At 50.2% G+C, this 21,184-nt stretch overlaps 1 protein-coding gene across 2 annotated transcripts in view; it reads right to left on the bottom strand.

The window, feature by feature from the left end:
* Positions 1–21,184, bottom strand: part of LOC102449237 (protein HIRA-like) — a 179,704-nt gene that overhangs the window by 102,429 nt on the left and 56,091 nt on the right. For both annotated transcript variants that reach the window (XM_075918058.1, XM_075918057.1), the window contains exons 9-10: positions 20,559–20,672; positions 14,940–15,010 (exon numbers count right to left, since the gene is read on the bottom strand). In XM_075918058.1, the coding sequence (XP_075774173.1) occupies positions 14,940–15,010; positions 20,559–20,672 (185 nt within the window). The remainder of the gene's footprint in view (positions 1–14,939; positions 15,011–20,558; positions 20,673–21,184) is intronic.

Raw genomic sequence — 21,184 nt, forward strand, 5'->3', positions numbered from 1 at the left:
AGGTAGTCCAATACCAGAGGAAGAAGAGCTACTTCAGGGCGATGATGTTTAGCAGCACACCAGGAGGCGAACCTGCGCCACTTGTGAAGGTAAGTCTTCCTTGTCATTTGACGTCTACTGTGTATAAAAACGTGTCTAACCAGTGCCGAACAGATTCAGAAGGGTTCAGCCAGTTAGGTACCATGCTGTGAGATTCAGAGTGTGAATCTGGGGATCTCTCAGCCATCCCCGGTTCTCAGTGAGGAGGTTGGGGAGGAGCGGGAGGTGGATGGGTGAGCGCGAGGATAGGTGATGAAGAAAGGGGAGCCAATGTTGGCGCGGTCAATCCAGCGCTATGAGGATGAGTCGCGCCCCATCCGTCCTCAGTTTCTGAAGGAGTCTCAGGATCATCGGAATGGGGGGAAAAGGCATAGAGGAGGGGTCCGTGCCAACTGATGAGAAAGGTGTCTCCCAGGGAGGCTGGACCAAGACCCGCTCTGGAGTAGTACCTGTGACAATTCGCGTTGGTGAAGGTCGCAAACAGATCTATGCAAGGGGTACCCCAGCGTTGGAAAATCGAGTGCAGGACCGAGTCGTGCAGCTCCCACTTGTGCTTCACGTCGAAGTGCCTGCTGAGGAAGTCTGCGGTCACGTTCATGGTGCCAGGTAAGTAAGATGCCATAGGTGTTATTCCGTGGCGAATACACCAATTCCAGAAGCGGATGGCTTCCGTGCACAGGGAACGGGAGCAAGCTCCGCCCTGACGGTTGACGTAGTACATGGCCGTGACGTTGTCCGTAAGTATTCTCACCGTGGTATTCTGGATATGTGCACGGAAACATTTGCAGGCATTGAAAATCGCGCGTAGCTCCAAAAGGTTTATGTGCAGACGCTTCTCCAATGGTGACCACTGGCCCTGTGCTGAAAGGGGACCCACGTGGGCTCCCCATCCTAGCAGGGAAGCATCTGTTGTAATGTAGTGGTACGGCTGCTGCTGGCAAAAAGGTACGCCGGATAATATATTTTGCCGGTTGGTCCGCCATAGGAGCGACCGTGTAACGGAAAGGAGGTGGCGTTACTGGCCTGTGGAGGTCGTGTCTGGTGTGGTTGTAAACCAGCGTCAGCCAGTATTGAAGGGAATGGAAGTGCAGTCTGGCGTATTGGACCATGTATGTTGTGGCGGCCATATGGCCCATCAGTCTTAGACAGGTTATGAGTGGAACGTTCGGACTGCCAGTGATGGTTTGAATGAGGTCCTGAATGGACTGAAAACGGTGTAAGGGCAGGAAGGCCCTGCCCGCAACGGAGTCCAAGCGAGCCCCTATAAACTCCAAATACTGAGTTGGGTGCAAAATGGACTTTTGGTCGTTGAGGAGGAGCCCGAGGGTGTGCAAGGTTCGCCTGGTGAGATGGATCACGTGAAGAACTTCGGAGGCAGAAGGAGCCTTGAGGAGGCAATCATCTAAGTATGGAAAGATGATTATTCCTTGTCTTCGGAGGAAGGCCGCGACAACCGCCAGGATCTTTGAGAATACCCTGGGGGTGGAGGACAACCCGAAGGGTAGGACTTTGTACTGGTAGTGGTCCTTGCCGACGACAAAGCGTAGGAATCTCCTGTGAGAGGGGTGGATAGCAATGTGGAAATAGGCGTGCTGGAGGTCGAAGGCGGCAAACCAGTCATGATGTTCCAGTGCGGGAATGATGGCAGACAACGTGATCATTTTGCATCTTTGTTTTCACAGGAATTTGTTCAAACAGCGGAGGTCTAGTATGGGTCACCAACCTCCGGATCTCTTCTGGGTGAGGAAATAATGGGAATAGAAGCCCCTGTTTCTAAATTCGTTCGGGACCGTCTCTATAGCCCCCAGAAGGAGTAGGCGGTCGACTTCTGTTCACAGGAGGACCTCGTGAGAGGGGTCCCTGAAAAGGGATGGGGGGGGGGGGGGGGGGAGGAAGAATGGAAGTGAAGGGGATGGTGTAGCCCGTTTGAATAATTTCCAGCATCCATCTGTCTGTGGTGATTGATGCCCATTGGTGGAAAAAGGGCCTCAACCGGTGGTGGAAGACGTGGGTAGACTGATATGTGATGTTGCCTGTGACTGTCTGCGCGCCCCGACCAAGGCATCAAACTTGCTGCTTGTTATTGGGGCCCATTTGGCCACAGCCATTCCCGTTGCGACGTCACTGGGGTCTCTGGTGAGAGCGTTGATTATCAAAGCTCCTCTGTTGTTGATGTCGTTGCTGCCATTGATGTCTGACGTACGAATAGTTGTACCGGCGCTGGTATGGCGTATATCGGCGTCTCCTGAAGGGAGGCATGTACATTCCCAAGGTCCTCAACGTTGTGCATGAGTCCTTTGAGGAGTGTAGGACGGTGTCGGTATTTTCGGCAAAAAGCTTGTCCTTGTCAAAGGGCAAGTCCTCAACCTTGCTCTGTAAATCCTTAGGGACACTGGCTGCTTGCAAGTAAGAAGCTCTCTGCATAACGATCGCGGTGGCAGTAGAGCGAGCAGTGGTGTCAGCGACGTCCATGGCCATTTGGAGGGATGTTCTTGTTGACGTGTAGCCCTCCTAGCTGCCTGATTTCAGTACAGACTTTTTTGACTCAGGTAAGTGGTCTATGAGCGGAGTCAAGTGTGAGAAGGTGTCGAAGGAGTGATTGAAGAAGTGCGCCATATAGTTAGCGATTCTGAGTAGTAAGGTTGCAGATGTGTAGACTTTCCTGCCCAAAAGATCCAGTCTCTTCGTTTCTTTATCGGAGGCTCGGTGTTTGAATTGCGGGGTCTTAGCCCTCTGTTGAGCCGCATCGACAACGAGGGAGTTAGGTTGAGAATGGGCGAAAAGGAACTCCATCCCCTTCCGGGGGACAAAATATTTTCTATCGGCCCTCTTGTTAGTCGGGAGCGCCGATGCTGGGGCATGCCATATTTCGTCAGCAATCTCTAAAATACCCTCGTCCAAGAGAATGGCGAGGCACGATCTGTGCTGCGGCTGAAGATTTCTAAAAAGTTTATGCTGCTTGTCCTTGAGTTCCTGCAGCGGTCTCTCCTGAGTGATGACTACTCGCTTGAACAGCTCTTGGAACTGACGAAGGTCATCAAGCGGAGAGACCTCGCCAGGCATGACCACTTCATCCGGTGGCGAGGAGTCTGCTGGGGAGACCTCGATCGGCTGTTCGGAGAAAGGCACATGGTCGGGTTCCGACAGAGGGTGACAAGGCAAGGTCACATGTTCCGGAGGAATGGAGGGGGCAAGAGCCGGGGAAGGTCTGGAAGAGGCGTAGTCATACGCAGAGTGTGAGCGGTAAGAGTACCTGCTGCGGGAGTCACGGGTATAATAGTCAGCACAAGGGTATAGACTGTCCAGCGGTGAGCGTCTCTCTGGATAGTAAGAGTGTGAGCGATGCCCATGATGATGTGGAGAATACAGTGAGCGAGAACAGCTGTATGAAGCTCTGGAGGAGGCAGGAGAAATAGATGACAGGCGGTGATAATGTCTTTGATAATGAGGGTGAGCTGCCAGGAACGGTGATGGCAGTCTGACAGGAGAGCGTGGAGACCTGCGGTGGCTACCATAATAAGATGGAGAGCGTGGTGCTGGAGGGGAGGGTGCTGGTGCCAGGGAGAAGGCAAGGGAACAAGACCGGCTCCGGCGCGGAGGAGTCAAGGGGGCTGCGCGAGGTGTAGATCTGGCCGGAGCCACATCCCCCGGTGCAGATGACTCAGGCACTGTAACCACTGGTGCTGAGATGTTGTGCTGCACTCGCACCAGCGCCACTTGGTCCGGCACCGTGTGTTGATTAGGAAACTGCGCCGCTGCCGGCGCCGTTGTGGTCGGCTCCGAGGAAGCTCTCATTGGCGGCGCGGTGGTCGGTGCTGGCGGCTGGGGTGCAGGCGGTGCCGGTGCTACTCTCAGTGCCGTGGTACGTGCAGGCTGTTCCGGCTGCCTGGGCTTCAGTGAAGCTGCCAGTTTGGGACACAGCTTAGTAGTGCCGGAGGTCCCAGGTCTGTCTCCCTGGCTCACCCTGCCCTGGATGGCAGCAGGCAGGGATCCTGTGGGGGAGAGCCTGTGTCTTTTTGATGCGGCCACGGTGGGAGATGAAGCCCGCTGTTTGGGGGGGGCTGTTCCTCTGTGGCAGGCAACTGATGCTGCAGCTGGAGGGCTTTGTCGAAGAGGAGCATTCTCAGGCGCCTCTCCCTATCTTTTCGAGCCCTGGCCGTGAGCTTAGTGCAGTAGGAGCACTTTTGGGGAACATGGGACTCCCCAAGACATTTTATGCAGTCCGCACATCCATCAGAGGCTGGCATTGCCTCCCGGCAAGTGCCGCATTTCTTAAACCCTGGGGATGACGGCATGCCGGCGTTTCTACCAGGGTGTCAATAGGGAGCAAGAGTCTTTCTGTTTCCCTTTCTCTTAGTTTATTTCTTCTCTCTCTTTCCTTTTTCTTTTCTTTTTATTATTATTTTTTTTTCAGTTCAACGAACAACTATGTACAAAGGAGATGGGAGAACCACTGACGGGAACGTAGGGAGGTAACAACAAGTAAGCAGTTCTCAAAACGTAGCTTTCCCCCCCCCTTTTTTTTTTTAAAAGAGGGGGAATGAACGAACGAAGGAGGAAGGGAAACCAAGTAGGGCAATTTACAAGGTGATTTGAGGACGTATAGTCTCACAAAAGAGATTAAGGTGAAGAACATGGTTTCTATCCGTCTGCAACCTGAGGCAGTCTAGAGAAACTGGCAGTTGGCCAGACCACGTACAGGAAAAGAGCACGAACGCCGCAGGCACAGCAGCACATGCACGGCCCGGCCGAAGACTGCTTACAACAAGTCTCCGTTCTGCGGCGCCGGGGCAAGCCCAGCACCCACAGTGGCGCACCCGCGGGGATATCCTCGAAGAACGGGCCAATTACTACTTACAGAAAATGACAGGAGGAGATGATGCGGAGGCCTATTTGTTGGCCTTTGAAAGGACAGCTTTGCGGGAGGCCTGGCCTCAAACCCAGTATTTTAGCCCCTTTTCTGAGCAAGGAGGTCCAGAAGGCATACTTCGACATGGCAGAGGAAGCCGCATCCAACTACCCCCAGTTGAAAGCTGAGATCTTGGCACTTGCGGGGGTCACAGTCACGGTGAGAGCCCAGAGATTCCATGAGTGGAAATATCGAGAGGACCGTGCACCCAGAACTCAATTGTTTGACCTGGTCCATCTGGCCCCGAAGTGGTTGCGGCCCGATATCCACAGCCCCGAGAAGATTATCGAGGTGATCATCCTCGACAGGTATACGAGGGGGTTACCTCCAGACCTTCGGGAGTGGGTTGGCCAGAATGACCCCGCAACATTTGATGAGCTGGTGGCTCTCGTGGAGAGAGACAGCTGGCTGCTAAGGAACTTTCCCGAAGTCCCAGGGTTGACGTGCGTCGGAACAAGAGGTCCACCTTCACCCCAAGGACCCATACCCTGGAAGCTTCAGACCGAGCACGGGCAGAGAGAAAGGGGGCGGAAGAGCGACCGGAGCCTGCAAAGGAACTCAGGGGCTGGGTTGAAGAGGGCCAAGGGGCGAGTCCCAACAACCCAAAGAGAAAGGGGGGGTGCCCTGCCCAGGTTATAGGTGTTATGCCTGTAGGGAGATGGGGCACTGAGCTGCTATATGCCCTAACTTTTAGAAGAGCCTATGCAATGCGACCTAGGGAACCTACAAAACCCTTGTGCCCTGGTCAACCATCAGTATACCCGGTCCATGAAAATGAATGGGGTGGAAGCCACTGCACTAGTAGATTCCGGGAGCGTGGTTATGTTGGTCTCAGGGAAGCTAGTAGGGCAGGACCAGCTGATTCGAGCCAAACGCACTGGAATATTGTGCGTACACAGAGACATTAATTATTACCACACCATCCCTGTGAAACTGGAAGTACGAGGGTGGGTCACAGCCGTGACTGTGGGGGTGGTCCCAAAGCTTCCCTACCCAGTGGTCATAGGGCGAGACTTCCCCGGATTTAATGACCTGCTGCCACGGGACTGGGTGGAAGAGGATTGCTCCCTCCCAGCCTTCCATGAATTTTCCCAGGACCTGTTCTCGGTGCCTGAGGAACCCCAGAAGACCCGGCAGGAGAGGAGGGCAGCTAAGAAGTTGGGGACAAAGATTTTGGCCCAAAATCAGAAGCAGGCGCTGGCTGGGGGGCAGGAAGCCCACCCAACTACTAGGACAGAAACCCCAGAACGTGATGAGCTTGAGGCAGGACCCAGCTCATCAGGAGAGGAAACTGGAGTAGGCTCCCTGGAACTTGGACAGGTTGGATCCTCAAGCGAGACTTTTGGGCAGGATCAAGCCAATGACCCAATATATCAAAATGTCCATAAGGATGTGGTTGAAGTTAATGGGGTCCCAGTGGAGGGAAGGAACAAAGGCATGGGCCCCTACTATGTAATTAAAGGGGATCGACTATACAGAGTAGTTCGTATACGGGACCAAGAGGTGGAACAACTCTTGGTACCTCAAAAGCACCGGAGGGCAATACTGGAATTAGCGCACAGTCATTTATTTGGAGGGCATCTGGGGGTGGATAAGACCCTGGACCGCATTCTTCAGAGGCTCTTTTGGCCAGAGATCTATGCGGAGGTCCGCAGATATTGTGCTTCCTGCCCTGAGTGTCAATTACATGGGCCTCGACCACACCTGAGGGCCCCACTAGTACCCCTACCCATCAATGAAGTCCCCTTTGAGCGAATTGCTATGGACCTAATAGGCCCACTAGAGAAGTCTGCACGGGGCCATCAAAGTATCCTAGTTGTGGTGGACTATGCCACCTGGTACCCAGAGGCGGTGCCCCTACACAATACCCTGTCCAAGACAATTGCTAGGGAACTAATTAAAAATTTTTCTAGGGTAGGGATACCCAAAGACATTCTAACAGAACAAGGGACACCCTTTCTGTCCAAGCTGATGAAAGACTTGTGTACCATACTCCACATACGTGCCCTGAAGACATTGGTTTATCATCCCCAAACAGACGGTCTTGTTGAGCGGTTTAACAGGACTCTGATAAGTATGCTCAAGAAAGTGGTAAGCCGGGATGGCAGAGATTGGAATACGCTGCTGACATACCTCATGTTCGCAGTAAGGGAAGTGCCCCAAGCTTCTACTGGATTCTCCCCATTTGAGCTTTTATATGGGCGTAACCCACTGGGCATACTGGACCTTGCCAAGAAGCCTGGGAGGAACAACCCAACCCTGGGAAAATGTTAATCATGTACTCCAGATGAGGGACAGGACAACCAGAGTCACCCCCATAGTGCGGGAACATTTAGAAAAAGCACAGGAGGCTCAACAGGCCTATTACAACCGGCGAGCAACAACCCAGAAGTTCCAGGCGGGAGACCGGATGATGGTACTAGTGCCAACAGCAGAAAGCAAGCTCCTAGCCTGGTGGCAGGGGCCATGCGAAGTAATAGAAGCAGTTAGAGAAGTAAACTATAAGGTTCACTAACCTGACCGGCGAAAGCCCGAGCAAATATATCACATCAACCTGCTGAAACCTTGGTGAGACAGAGAAGTGTCTTTGGTTGCTCTGGGGTCACCACCCCAAGGGAAAAGCCCACAAAGGCAGGTGGGAATATCTTCTGAGCTGACCCCAGATCAAAAGACAGAAGTAGCTGACATGATTGAGCGAAACCATGATGTGTTTTCAACAGAACCTGGTAGAACTACAGAGATTTACCATGACATCATCACAGATTCCGGGGTGAAGGTAAACATTAAGCCATACCAGAGGCAAAGTGAAGGGAGATCCAAGCTGAAGCTCAGAAACTGCTGAAACTTGGAGTCATTGAAGAGTCGCATAGCCAGTGGTCTAGTCCTATTGTTATGGTGCCCAAGCCAGATGGAAGCCTTCGGTTTTGCAATGACTTCTGAAAGTTAAATGAGATATCCAAGTTCGACGCCTATCCCATGCCACGGGTGGATGAACTCATTGACCAACTGGGCAAGGACCGATCTCTGTCCACCCTTGACTTGACCAAGGGCTACTGGCAGATCTCTCTAGCACCAGGAGCCAAGGAAAAGATGGCCTTTTCAACTCCGGAAGGTCTCTTTCAGTATACGGTCCTCCCTTTTGGCTTGTATGGGGCTCCTGCAACATTCCAAAGGCTTATGGACAAGCTATTGCAGCCACATGCCAAGTACGCAGCTGCCTATTTGGACGATGTTGTGGTCCACAGTCCTGACTGGGGGACACACCTCGAGAAAGTAGAGGCGGTGTTGGAGACCCTAAGGAGAGCGGGACTTACGGCAAACCCCGCGAAGTGTACAATTGGGCTAGCCGAGGCCAAGTATCTCGGGTATATTGTGGGAAAGGGTGTAGTGAGGCCCCGATTCAAAGTGGCCCCGACCAACCCGAAAGAAACAGGTCAGGGCGTTCCTGGGATTGGTTGGATATTACCGTAGATTCATCCCCAACTTCGCTTCCAGGGCCTGCCCTTTGACCGACCTGACTAGAGCTCGTGGTCCTGACATTGTAAAATGGACCACTGCGGCAGAAGCTTTTAAGGATCTCAAGACGACCCTCTGCAGTGATCCAGTTCTCATAGCCCCTGATTTTAAGAAGGAGTTTATCCTGCAGACCGATGCCTCAGAAGTAGGGCTAGGGGCCGTATTGTCACAAATGGTTGGGGAAGAGAAGCACCCAATCCTGGACCTTAGTAGGAAGCTTCTGCCAAGGGAACAAAACTATGCAGTGGTTGAGAGGGAATGTATTGCGGTAAAGTGGGCCATGGAAAGCCTACGTTACTACCTCCTTAGGCAGAAATTTACCCTGGTCACTGATCATGCACCCCTGCAATGGATGCATCGAAACAAGGACAAGAATGTGAGGGTGACTGGGTGGTTGCTGTCCCTGCAGCAATTCCACTTCTGCGTGCGACACAAATCAGGAATGCAGCATGGGAACGCAGACGGGTTATCAAGGGTGCACTGTTGCCCGACCCAAGTAGCCCAACCCCATGGTGTTGGGGTGGGGGTGGGGGGGCGCGTGGCAGGGTCAGGCCAGGGAGCTTCTGCAGAGAGGGGAAAAGGCAGCCCAAAAGGGTAAAAAAAAACCCTGTAAGTAGAAGCAGAGAGCTACAGGCCAATTAGATGCAGCTGGGAGGGAGCTGGCTCAGGCTGATTGGGGCCAGCAGACTCCTCTGCTGGCTGACTAAGGGCCTTTAAAAGCCTCAGCAGTTGGAAGCTGGAGGGAGAGGACAGAAGGGAGGCGGTGGAGAAAGAGAACAAACCCATAACAGCATTAAATGGAGGCAGCTAGGGAGGGAGTCTGAGGTAGCATGGCTGGGCTCCCTACCACAGATACCTGCTGTGAACCCCAACCTCTGGGGTTAGGAGTGAGAGACCAGCCCAGTGGTGGCTGGGGTAAGAGGGGCCCTTGCCACAGGAGGTTTAGAGGTTGGACATTAGGAAAAACTTCCTAACAGTCAGGGTGATTAAACATTGGAATAAATTGCCTAGGGGGGTTGTGGAATTTCCATCACTGGAGATATTTAAGAGTAGGTTGGATAAACATCTATCAGGGATGATCTAGACAGTATTTGGGTCCTGCCATGAGGCCAGGGGACTGGACTCTATGACCTCTCAAGGTCCCTTCCAGTTCTAGTATTCTATGATTCTACGATATACAAGCTGAATGATGGCCAATCATCCCTGCTCCAATGCGATTCCATCCCTCTGTGGAGTGTCAGCAATACTAGCCAGATGGAGCCTGGAATCAACACAATCTCTGGTTTAGGCCAGAGATTTTTTTTTGTTTCTCTCTTTAGGATCTTGCAGACTATTTGATTAGTCAATTACTCACAATTTAACATCCCTAATACAAAGTGCACAGTGCTCAATTAATATTTTGATTGCAAGTATTTGCACTGTAAAAATAATGAAAGAGGTAAGAAGTTCCTCATCTCGTGCAGTAACGACGGTTCTTCGAGATGTGTTCCCCCCCGTGGGTGCTCCACTATTGGTGTTGGGGTCATCCTGTGCCGCAGATCAGAGACTTTTTTTTAGCAGTGTCTAGTCGGACAACTCCCCTCGTTTCTTAGTAGAGTTTATGAGCTGAAGAAGAGGCGAGGAGGGTGCACGAGGTGAATAACTTCCTTTTCTTTTTCGAGTGATGTCCCCATGGGCGGCTCCACTGTTGGTGACTATACAGCAGTATCCGCTCAGTTGGTAGATGGGCTTCGGTTATGTGCTATGAGCGGTTGAGAGAACCGCATTGGCTACCGCGGTGCCCGTGTGAGAATTGCATAGTGTCTCATGAATGCATGGTTAGAAGACCAGGAAGCTGCACAGCCTATTTCTTGGAGAGGGACTCCTTTCATGGCAGTTGATGTCGCCATGGCCCGAGCGGAGTGTGCCTTGGGAGGCGTAGGGAGAGGTTTGCCCAGGAGAGAGTAAAATTGGATGATACAGGATGTTATCTGTTTAGATATACATTGGGAGGAGAGTGGCATTCCCCTGAAACGTTCAGCCAATGAAACAAACATTTGCGATTCGCAGAAGGATTGTGTTCTGTTTATATAGGAGGCGATGGCCCTTCTAATGTCCAGCATGTGTAGTATGGTCTCCTCCCAGGAGGCACGCAGTTTTGGACAGAAGGTAGGAAGGACTATAGGCTCATTGATGTGGAAATCTGAGCAGACTTTAGGTAGGAAGGAGTGGGGGTCGGAGGACGACCTTGTGTTTGTGAAAAATTGTGTAAGGTGGTGATGCCGTGAGGGCAGCAATTTCACTAACCCTCCTTGCGGATGCGATTGCTGTTAGAAATACCAATTTCAATGTGAGAAGGGCAAGTGATGATTTGGCCATCGTTCAAAAGGTGGTCTTGTGAGTGCATGAAGGACCAGTTCCATGTCCCACATGGGTGGCATAGGCCTGTGTGGCAGGTGAAGGTCCTGTAGCCCTTTCCATAATCTCTTAGAGATGGGTGCATGAATACAGAGAAGCCATCTATTGGGGTGGGTTGGGGGGGTGAAAGGCTGTGATCGCAGCCAGGTGTACTCAGTGATGAAAGTGACACGTCTTGTTGTTTCAGGAACATAATGTAGTCCAGGATCGAGTAGAGCAGAGCAGTAGATGGTTGGACGCCATTATCTAGACACCATGCAATAAAGCATTTCCATTTATAAAGGTAAGTATTGCATATAACTTGATGTCTGCTATCAAGTAGCACACTCTTTGCTTGTTGTGAGCACATCTGCCTCGCCCCTGAGAACCAGATAGGTGCCAGGCCGTCAGGTGTAATGTTTGCAGTTGGGGATGGAGAAGAGTGCCTCCGTTCTGGGTTAAGTGGTCTGGAAGGTTTGGAAGTGGGTAAGGAGGTTGAAGACCCAGCTGATAGAGATGGGGAAACCAAGTCTGTCTGAGCCACACTGGGGCTATGAGGATTACTTCAGCCTCATCTAATTGTATCTTCTGGAGGTCTCTGGGGAGGAGAGGAATAGGAGGGAATGCGTATAGTAGGTGAGTATTCTATGGAATAAGCAAAGCGTCCCCTACTGATCTGGGGCCTATGCCTGCTCTCAAGAAATATTGGGGGCACTTGGTATTCCGGCTCATTGCGAATAGATCTATGTAGGGCTGGCCCCATCACTGGAATAGGTCGTGTGCGATTTGCATGTGTAACTCCCATTCGCGTTCCATCACAAAATGGCAACTGAGGGTATCTGCCATAGTATTCTTGTTCCCAGGTAGGTAAGAAGCCATAATGGTAATATTGTGGCAGATATACCAATTCCAAAGACGGATTGCCTCTGCACAGAGGGATTGAGAGCAGGCGCGTCCTTGGCAATTGATACAGAACATGGTTGTTACGCTGTTGGTGAGGATACGCACCATAGAGCCTTGGATATATTGAAGGAAGTGTTTGCATGCGCTGCTGACTGCTCGGAGCTGGAGAAGATCGATATGAAGCCCATACTCATTGCTGGACCACTTGGCCTGTGCAAAATGTTGTTGAAAATGAGCACCCCAACTGAGGAGCGAGGTGTCCATAGTAATCTGTTTGGATGGCTGTGACACGGAAGGCTGTGACACGGAATGGGACACCAGTAAGGTTTCTGAGTTTGGTCCACCATCGTAGTGAGGCAAGGACCTTCAGAGGAACCGAAACGTGCCTGTACACCTGGTGCTTGGTTGCAGCATACACCAAGGAGATCCAGTGTTGGAAGCAACGAAAGTGTAGGTGGGCATGACAAACAACATATGTCGATGTCGTGGCTGCCATGTGTCCCATAAATGGGAGACAAAGTTAGTGTGGGAACAGTTGGACTTATGGTTATGATTGAGGCCAAGCTTCTTATGGTCTTTAAACGCTGGCTCGGGAGGTATGCATGTACAGTCGTAGAATCCAAGCAGGCCCCTATGAATTCCAAGGACTGGGTGGGGGGCAGAGGGTGGATTTTTGTTTGTTGGTGACAAAACCAAGGGACTGGAGAAGGCTCTTGGTAAAGATGAGCATGTCTCTTGTAGTTTTCAACAAAAATGCACCACTGCGACTGCCAAGGTCTTTGAAAAGACTCTGGGGGCCGAAGAGAGTCCGAAAGGAAGAACTCTGTACTGGAAATCATCTGAAGCCACCGTGGAACATAGAAAGCGTCTGTATGCTGGGTGAATGGTTATATGAAAGTACACATCTAGGAGGTCAAGGGCTGCAAACCAGTCTCCTTCATCCAGTGCTGGATTAATTGTAGCGAGTGTAATCATCTTGTAAGGCTGTTTGCAGAAGTATGTGATTAGTTGTCCAAGGTCGACGATGGGTCTCCAACCCTGGTTTTTTTCCCCCCATGAGGAAGTAATTTGAGGAAAAGCTGCCACCCAATATTCCATGGGAACCCTTTCTATAGCTCCTGTGTTTAGAAGGTGTTGGACCTTGTGATGGAGCAGTGTTTCATGAGAGAGGTCCCTGAAGAGGGAGGGGGCAGATGGGCATTAGGGGAATAGAATAACCGCATTTGATGGTTTCTAAGACCCAATGGTCTGTGATTGCTGCCCATTGGTTGTAAAAAGGGTGCAAACGATGATGGAAGATGTTGAACTCGGGTGGAACTGGTGAAGAGGAGAGGTTGGGCAGGCCCTCAACCAAAGCCTCAAACTTGCTGTTTAGAGACCTGTGAGGTGGAAGAGCAAGTGTTAGGGGCTCTCCGGCATTGGTTTCTTGCTCTGGAACGACCATGGGCGAATGGTCGTTGCTGTTGTCTACGAAGCGATGAGTCCCTCTGTCTGTGGTAGGGCATGTAGTACCTCGTACGATAGGGGGGTGTGTGCATCCCTAAGGTGTGTAGCGTGGTATGGGAGTCTTTGCTGGAATGAAGGATGTCACCTGTCCTTGTAGCAAAGAGTTTATCTTTGTCAAATGGTAGATCCTCGATTTTCGTTTGGAGGTCTTTGGGGACTCCAGCTACTTGCAGCCATGACTAGCACCTCATTACTATAGATGTCACTCTCACTGCTGTGTCAACAGCATCGAGTGCCATATGCAATGCTGTGCGGAATATAGTGTATGCCTCTGGTACAATAGATTTTAATATGGGTCTCCCGTCGTCGGGAAGATGCTGCATCAGCTCTGTTAATTTTGCATGATTATTTAAGTCGTGATTGGCTAGGAGAGCTGTATAATTTGCTATGCGAAGATGGAGAGTCGAGGAGAAGTACATTTTCCTCCCAAATAAATCCAGGTGTTCCCCCCCCCCCTGCCCCCGAGTGTTGGATTTACATTTAGGGTTTTTAGATCTTTGGTTTGCAGCGTCAACTACTAATGAATTGAGCTGGGTGTGTACAAATAAAAAGTTCATGCTTTTTGATGGGACAAAATATTTTCTATCAGCCCTTTTGTTAGTCGGGGGCGGGCTGGCTGCGGCTGGTGTCTGCCAAACTTCATCTGCTGCTTCCAAGGTCACCTCGTCTAGAGGAAACGCAATACTGGATTTTACAAAGGTTGGAGGTTCTTTAAGAGTTTGTGCTGTTTTTCTTGCACCTCTGATAACACAATCTCCTGGCTAGCAGCAACCCTTTTGAGTAAGGCAGTTCCCCCTCTCCAGCAGCGCTCTGCTCCTCCGCCGGCTGGCGGATTGGATGGGGCCGTGCCGCCCATAGTGCGGGCTTCGGCAGGCCCGTTACAACGGCCCACTGGGCCAGTCCGCCCCTGCGCTCTTTTAACTTGACCCTTCTCCTACACTCGGCCTCAAAGGAACACATGCCTTCTTAAATAGCACAGCAACACCTTTGACATAACTAAATTATTAAAGAATAGAGCAGCTAGGTTCAATTTTCTGAATGATGAACTCCCAGGAGGGTTAGACACATTAGCAAGTGTAGACACTTATAGAACTTTTTATTTAACAAAGGGAACCATCTTTGGAGATGGGAGCAATTGTGGATTTTTGGGGAGGGGAGAAGACGGACTGAGATAGCATACTGAAATCTGCTTGCTTGCATCAGTGTAAATGAGTAACTGTATACAAGTTACAGATGTGTAAAATCCATCAAGCCCACTACATTTTATAAAAAAGTAGCAGCTTGCTCAAAATAGGAAATTATAACAAGCTGAACTTATTCTACAGATGTCTTTTACACCATAAAACTTTATTAATGATTATTATTTCCTTTAATTACAAAGACACTATCCTTCTCCAGCATGGAGATACACACAAACATAGCAGGGAAATAATTTAAATTTCAATTTTTATATAATATAATTTTTGTCTCTTCTAGAAACAATAAGGGCCTATTTAGCACAAAGAATAATAGAAATGAGTCAAAACTAAGAGTCATCAAAGATATTGATGCAACTTCAAAAACTTCAAGTTGCACAGATGTGGTGCTCAAATTATGCTCAAAACGTGATCAGTGTTGCAATATACTAGAATAAAAACTTCCACTGAACAATTTTTATTTAGCTTTTCTACAAAAGAGAAAGCCATCTTACCATGAGATGTCCATGATAGACTTGTCAAACAGCTCATGTATGACAACTAAAGGCCGTTTCAGACATGTGAGCTTAAAATGGAAAAATACAGGAGATAAATTTAGAATTATGCACAACCACATAATCCCATCCTCTTACAGACTCTAATAGTGTTTACCAAGTCACACCTCCTGAACAGGAATGCTATGTGTATGCTTAATGCGGTAAGATCTGGTGTTAGGCATTTGTCCACAGGAGTTAGGCATTTGTCTACAGAGCACAACCAGTTTCCTAAAGTTTGTATGACACGCAAGCCCCACTTTTTGAAACAGACGAAATTTTCTGACCAACATAGCCCTCTCTCTATAGCAGGGGCAAGCAAGACAGCCTCCGTGGGCCAGATCAAGCTTGCCAAGCCAGTGGATCTGGCCCACGGCCGCCCTAACGTTCCCCTGCCCCCAGACCAATCGAGACCTGGGGACAGGGCACCGTGCGAAGTCTCCTCCCCGCACCGGGGTGCGCGGCATGAGAGGGAACCGCTGGCTGTTTTAAAACCAGCCAACAGTTCTCTCTAGCCACTGCGCATCCCTGGCAGGGCGGGGGCAGGGGGCGAGGGACTTTGCATGCTCCCCCCATCCCCAGGCCCTGATTGGCCTGGGGGCAGGGGGAGCCCATGAAGTCTCCTCCCACTGTGGCACCTAGAGGGAACCGCCAGCTGTTTTAAAATAGCTGGCGATTTTCTATAGGCACCGGGGGCAGGGGGGCAAAGGCCAATCAGCATCTGTAGGCAGGGGAGCACAAGAAGTCTCCTGGCCCTGGCCCTTCCACTTGAGGCCCCATCCCTTCTGGGGCAGCCTGGGGCCACTTCAGAAATTTATGAAATGGCCCCCTTTTAAAAATTATTGCCCACCTCTGCTCTATTGCAACACCGCACCCGTTATTTAGTGTTTTTGCCTGAAACATTTAGTGTTATACCCTTAAATGATTGATTGATTGATAAATAAATATCACACTTAGGCTGCTCAGAAAGGCAACAGTGGATTGCAGATAGCAACTGGCGTATTCTGGAATATGTCCCTCATTGTGAAGCCATTCAACTTAAACAAAGTGTATCTCTGTTCTATTACAGCTTCCAAACCAGTCACTCTTGCATGAAGATACAATTTTACTTTAGACTTTACGATAAAAACCAAATCAGATGTTTGAAGATGGATTTAAAAAAAAATATTCTTTCTACCCTGTTTTTATTTCTTGACTGAAAGGAGGAGCTGGAAACAGAGGCCAGAACAAAGCAGACAGAGGACCAGTCAATGCAGCAACAGCCAGGTTGCGCTATGTTCCTTGCATGCAGCAGAGCAAGCTCAGGGGAAGCCAGATTCCCTAGTTGGCTATACTGACTATAGGGGTATGTCTAGACTACATCCCTCTGTCAGCAGAGGGATGCAGATTAGACAGGTCGACATTGCAAATGAGGCAGGGATTTAAATATCCTGCACCGAATTTGCATAAAAATGGCCACTGCATTTTGCCGGCAAAAAGCAGCAGTCTAGAGAGGGGTCTGTCGAGAAAGAAAGCCTTTTTCAACAGATCCCTTATGCCTCCTGCAAGGAGGTTTACAGGATCTGCTGAAAAAGGCTTTCTTTCTCAACAGATCCCCCTCTAGACTGCCGCTTTTTGTGGACAAAGTGCTGAGTCGGCAAAACACGGTGGCCATTTTTATGCAAATTAGGTGCGGGATATTTAAATCCCTGCTTCATTTGCAATGTCGACCTGCCTAATCTGCATCCCTCTGCCGACAGAGGTATGCAGTCTAGACATACCCTAGGATAGGAGAAAGGACATGTTTCTCTTACAAGAGGTCAGAACCTGAGACACAGTGACTGGCTTTAAGTTAGGTTTGTTAGGACAAGTCAATTCCTTTTCCCAGCCACGATACCAAAATACCCCCCTTACCAGCTCCTCTTCTTTGACAACAGTAGCATATTCTATCTCTGACTCTTAGTCCCTCATGTACAATCAGGCTTTGGAACTGGATTCCCTGGACCTTTGCTTCCTTCAGTTAGTTTCACAGAGAGAGAACGATATTCTAGAGAGCATCCACAACCTAGCTTCTGAAACACTGTACTGCCTATGTCCGTGGTCACCAACCTGTCGATCGCGATCAACAGGGCTATCGAGAGGGCTCGACTAGTCCATCGTGAGGCATTCGGGCCCCCCCCATTTCCCCCCACCCCCCCCAAGAAGCCCCACTACCTACCGCCAGCGACAATGGAAGTAGTGACAGCTTCCTGCGGGGTGGAAGGAAGTCCGGCAGCTACGCATCACTTCTGGGGTTTCAGGAAGTGTGCTGGCTGTTCCCCTCCCCCAAACAGCCAGCGCGGTACCACAACCCAGGTCTGTGGTGTGGCGGGGACTTGCTGCGTGGGGGAGGGGGGTAGGAGTCCCCAGAGAAGGCACGCGCCAGAGCTTCCCTCCTCTGCCGGGGGGGGGGGGGGGGGGGGGAAGAGGGAGGAGTCGCGGGGGGGAGTAGCGCGCCGAGGACTCCCTGTCCCCACCAACACCCTGTTCCCTGTCCGTACTAGCACCCTGGCCCCAGCACCCAGTCGCCTGCCCCCACTGGCACCCTTCCCCAGCACCAAGTCCCCTGCTCTCACCAGAACAGTTGGGGCCACATTAGTGAGGTACAAGGATTGGAAAAAGGCAAATGTAGTGCCCATCTTCAAAAAACGGAAGGACGATCCAGGGAACTATAGGCTGGTCAGTCTTACCTCGGTTCCTGGAAAAATCAGGGAAGAGATCCTTAAGGAATCCATTTTGAGGCACTTGGAAGAGAGCAAAGTGATCAGGAATAGTCAGCGTGGATTCACAAAGGGAAAGTCATGCCTGACCAATCTGATTAGCTTCTATGATGAGGTAACTGGCTCTGTGGACATGGGGAAGTCAGCGGATGTGATATACCTTGACTTTAGCAAGGCTTTTGATACGGTCTCCCACAATATTCTTGCCAGCAAGTTAAGGGAATGTGGATTGGATAAATGGATGGTAAGATGGATAGAAACCTGGCTAGAAGGCCGGGCCCAGCGGGTAGTGATCAACGGCTCGATGTCAGGATGGCGGTCGGTTTCTAGTGGAGTGCCCCAAGGTGCGGTTCTAGGACCGGTTTTGTTCAATATCTTTATTAATGACCTGGATGAGGGGATGGATTGCACCCTCAGCAAGTTTGCGGATGACACTAAGCTAGGGGGAGAGGTAGATACGCTTGAGGGCAGAGATAGGGTCCAGAGTGACTTAGACAAATTGGAGGACTGGGCCACAAGAAATCTGATGAGGTTCAACAAGGACAAGTGTAGAGTCCTGCACTTGGGACAGAAGAATCCCAAGCATAGTTACAAGCTGGGGACCAACCAGCTAAGTAGTAGTTCTGCAGAAAAGGACCTGGGGGTTACAGTGGATGAGAAGCTGGATATGAGTCAACATTGTGCCCTTGTAGCCAAGAAGGCTAATGGCATATTAGGTTGCATTAAGAGGAGATCTCTGGCCAGCAGATCCAGAGATGTCATTATTCCCCTTTATTCGGCTCTGGTGAGGCCACACCTGGAGTATTGTGTCCAGTTCTGGGCCCCCCCACTACAAAAAGGATGTGGACGCATTGGAGAGGGTCCAGCGGAGGGCAACCAAAATGATTAAGGGGGCTGGAGCATATGACCTACGAGGAGAGGCTGAGGGAGTTGGGTCTCTTTAGTCTGCAGAAGCGAAGAGTGAGGGGGGGATTTGAGAGCAGCCTTCAACTTCCTGAAGGGAGGTTCCAAAGAGGATGGAGAGAGGCTGTTCTCAGTAGTGACAGATGGCAGAACAAGGAGCAATGGGCTCAAGTTGTGGTGGGAGAGGTCCAGGTTGGATATTAGGAAAAACTATTTCCCTAGGAGGGTGGTGAAGCACTGGAATGGGTTACCTAGGGAAGTAGTGGAGTCTCCATCCCTAGAGGTGTTTAAGTCTCGGCTTGACAAAGCCCTGGCTGGGTTGATTTAGTTGGGATTGGTCCTGCCTTGGGCAGGGGGCTGGACTTGATGACCTTCTGAGGTCTCTTCCAGCTCTATGGTTCTATGATTCTTTGGGAGGTTTGGAGGAGGGTGTTTGTTTTTTTTTTTTTTGCATCTCACTTGTGTGGCCCCAACTGACTTTTCTGTGGGTCAGTGACCCATAGGTCACTGACTCAAAACAGCTTCTCTGCCCTTCTCATAAATAAAGACAATGCTGAAACTTTTTCTGTTTGACATAATATTTTATTTAAAAATGAAGCCTGGCCAACAAACCCCAATTGGGGCCAAGCCTCCATCTGGCCACAGCATCGTAACACTCCTGCACACCCTCCCCCCAGACCCTAGATCTGAGCCTATCATACACTGGAACCCCCTGCCCTGAGCCTCTCTCATCCCCAAACTCCTGCATCCCCACATCCTCAGTCTTCTGCCACAACACTCCTGCACCATCCACACATCACAAATCTGTGTCCTGAGGCCATCATATTCCCAACCTCCCTGCCCTGAGCCCCTCACACACCACAACCCAAACTCCTGCACCCTCACAGCCACAAGCCTGTGGCTTGCTCAGCACAACAACCCTCCGCCTGACCCCAACACTCCCCAGCCTGGAGCCCCCTTCCCGAGCCAGCATCCCCTTCTCCACCGCCTCCTGCATCCGAATTCCCTCCCAGAGCTTGCACCTCTCACCCCTTCCCACACCCAAATTCCTCATTCCCACCCCAGAGCCTACACATCCTGTCTCAACCCAGTGAGGGTACGGCTAGACTGCAGGAGTTTTTCCGAGATTCCAGAGGTATCCCAGAAAAACTCTTCCGCGTCCAGGGACATGTTTGTTCTTCCGCTTTTTTTAGCGGGAGAGCAAACATGCTCTTTCGGTAACCCCTGTATTCTTCGTTACACAAGGAATAAAGGGGGCTTCTCAAAGAAGGGGTTTTTCTGACATTTGGTCCAGTCTAGACAGGCCAATTGTTGGAAAAACCTCTTCCTACAGAAGAATCGAAAAAAACCCGGCAGCGTGTCCGTACCCTGAGCATGTATAAGGGCTGGGGATAGCAAGTGATGGAGAGGAGGAGAAGAGAGAGAGCGGGGCATCAAGTAAGGGGTGGGGTCTTGGGGGAAGGATGGGTCGGTAGATCTTGGCTTGTTCAGACATTTAAAAAAAGTGATCTTGGGCGTAAAAAGGTTGGAAACCACTGGCTGACCTTGTTCTAGCCCAAACATTGGCAGAGACCTCAGTCCATCAAACTTGATGTAGAATAAATCACTTCAAACTTTACAATTGCCAAAAATCCATGGGAGATTTACCTGAATATACTAGAAACTATGGTTAAGGACATAATCACATTTTCATATGGAATTTTAAATGTTCCATTGTTAGTTTCTAAAGTAATTCAAAACAATAAAAATAAACAAACAAACAAATAAAAACTTCTTCCAGTCCCGAGTTTCTCTACAATCCTCTGACAGGCAGAGTGGCCAATAAAAACCTGTATCTAAATGGAAGATCCTAATTCTGTACACCTGATCTCTGTGCAAAGTGTCCAAGCAGCCCAACTGATCACATCAGCCAAAGAATACAACAAAAGGAAAAACTTGCCCAGACGGAGAGAGAGCGATCCTTACTGCCAACAGCACAGCAGCAGTAGGGACAGCTTGGCTTGGTGGAGCTCCCATTCCTTTGTTTCTTTTTGAAGATTTTTGGATTGAATTTCTGAAAGGCAAAAAAAATGATTATATAATTACAATCAATGAATTTTTTTAGAAGGTTGGGGAGGGGGTTACATTAATTCAATCCTCACCAAGGACCTTGCAAACAAAGTCCCCACCACAGGTTCAGTACAGGCAGTCCCCGGGTTACGTACAAGATAGGGACTGTAGGTTTGTTCTTAAGTTGAATTTGTATGTAAGTCGGAACTGGTACATATTGTAGGGGAAACTCTAGCCAAACATTTCTCCAGAGCTCAGTTTTATTCTCCCACACCTCACTTCCCTCAGTCCTTTATTCTCAAGCTGAGGTGTCTGCTGAGAAAAGCCGCTCCGCGTCTCCCTGGTCTGCTGGGGGGCAGCAGCTAGTGCGGGGTTGCCTCACTCCGTTTGTAAGTAGGGATCCGATGTAAGTCGGATCCATGTAACCCGGGGACTGCCTGTACACACAAAAGCAAGGTAGGTTTCCTTATGCTGCGTACTCAATGCATCTCAGCCTTAACATCACAGGACACCATT

The sequence above is a fragment of the Pelodiscus sinensis genome, unplaced genomic scaffold (genome assembly GCF_049634645.1).
Source record: "Pelodiscus sinensis isolate JC-2024 unplaced genomic scaffold, ASM4963464v1 ctg112, whole genome shotgun sequence".
NCBI lineage: Eukaryota > Metazoa > Chordata > Testudines > Trionychidae > Pelodiscus > Pelodiscus sinensis.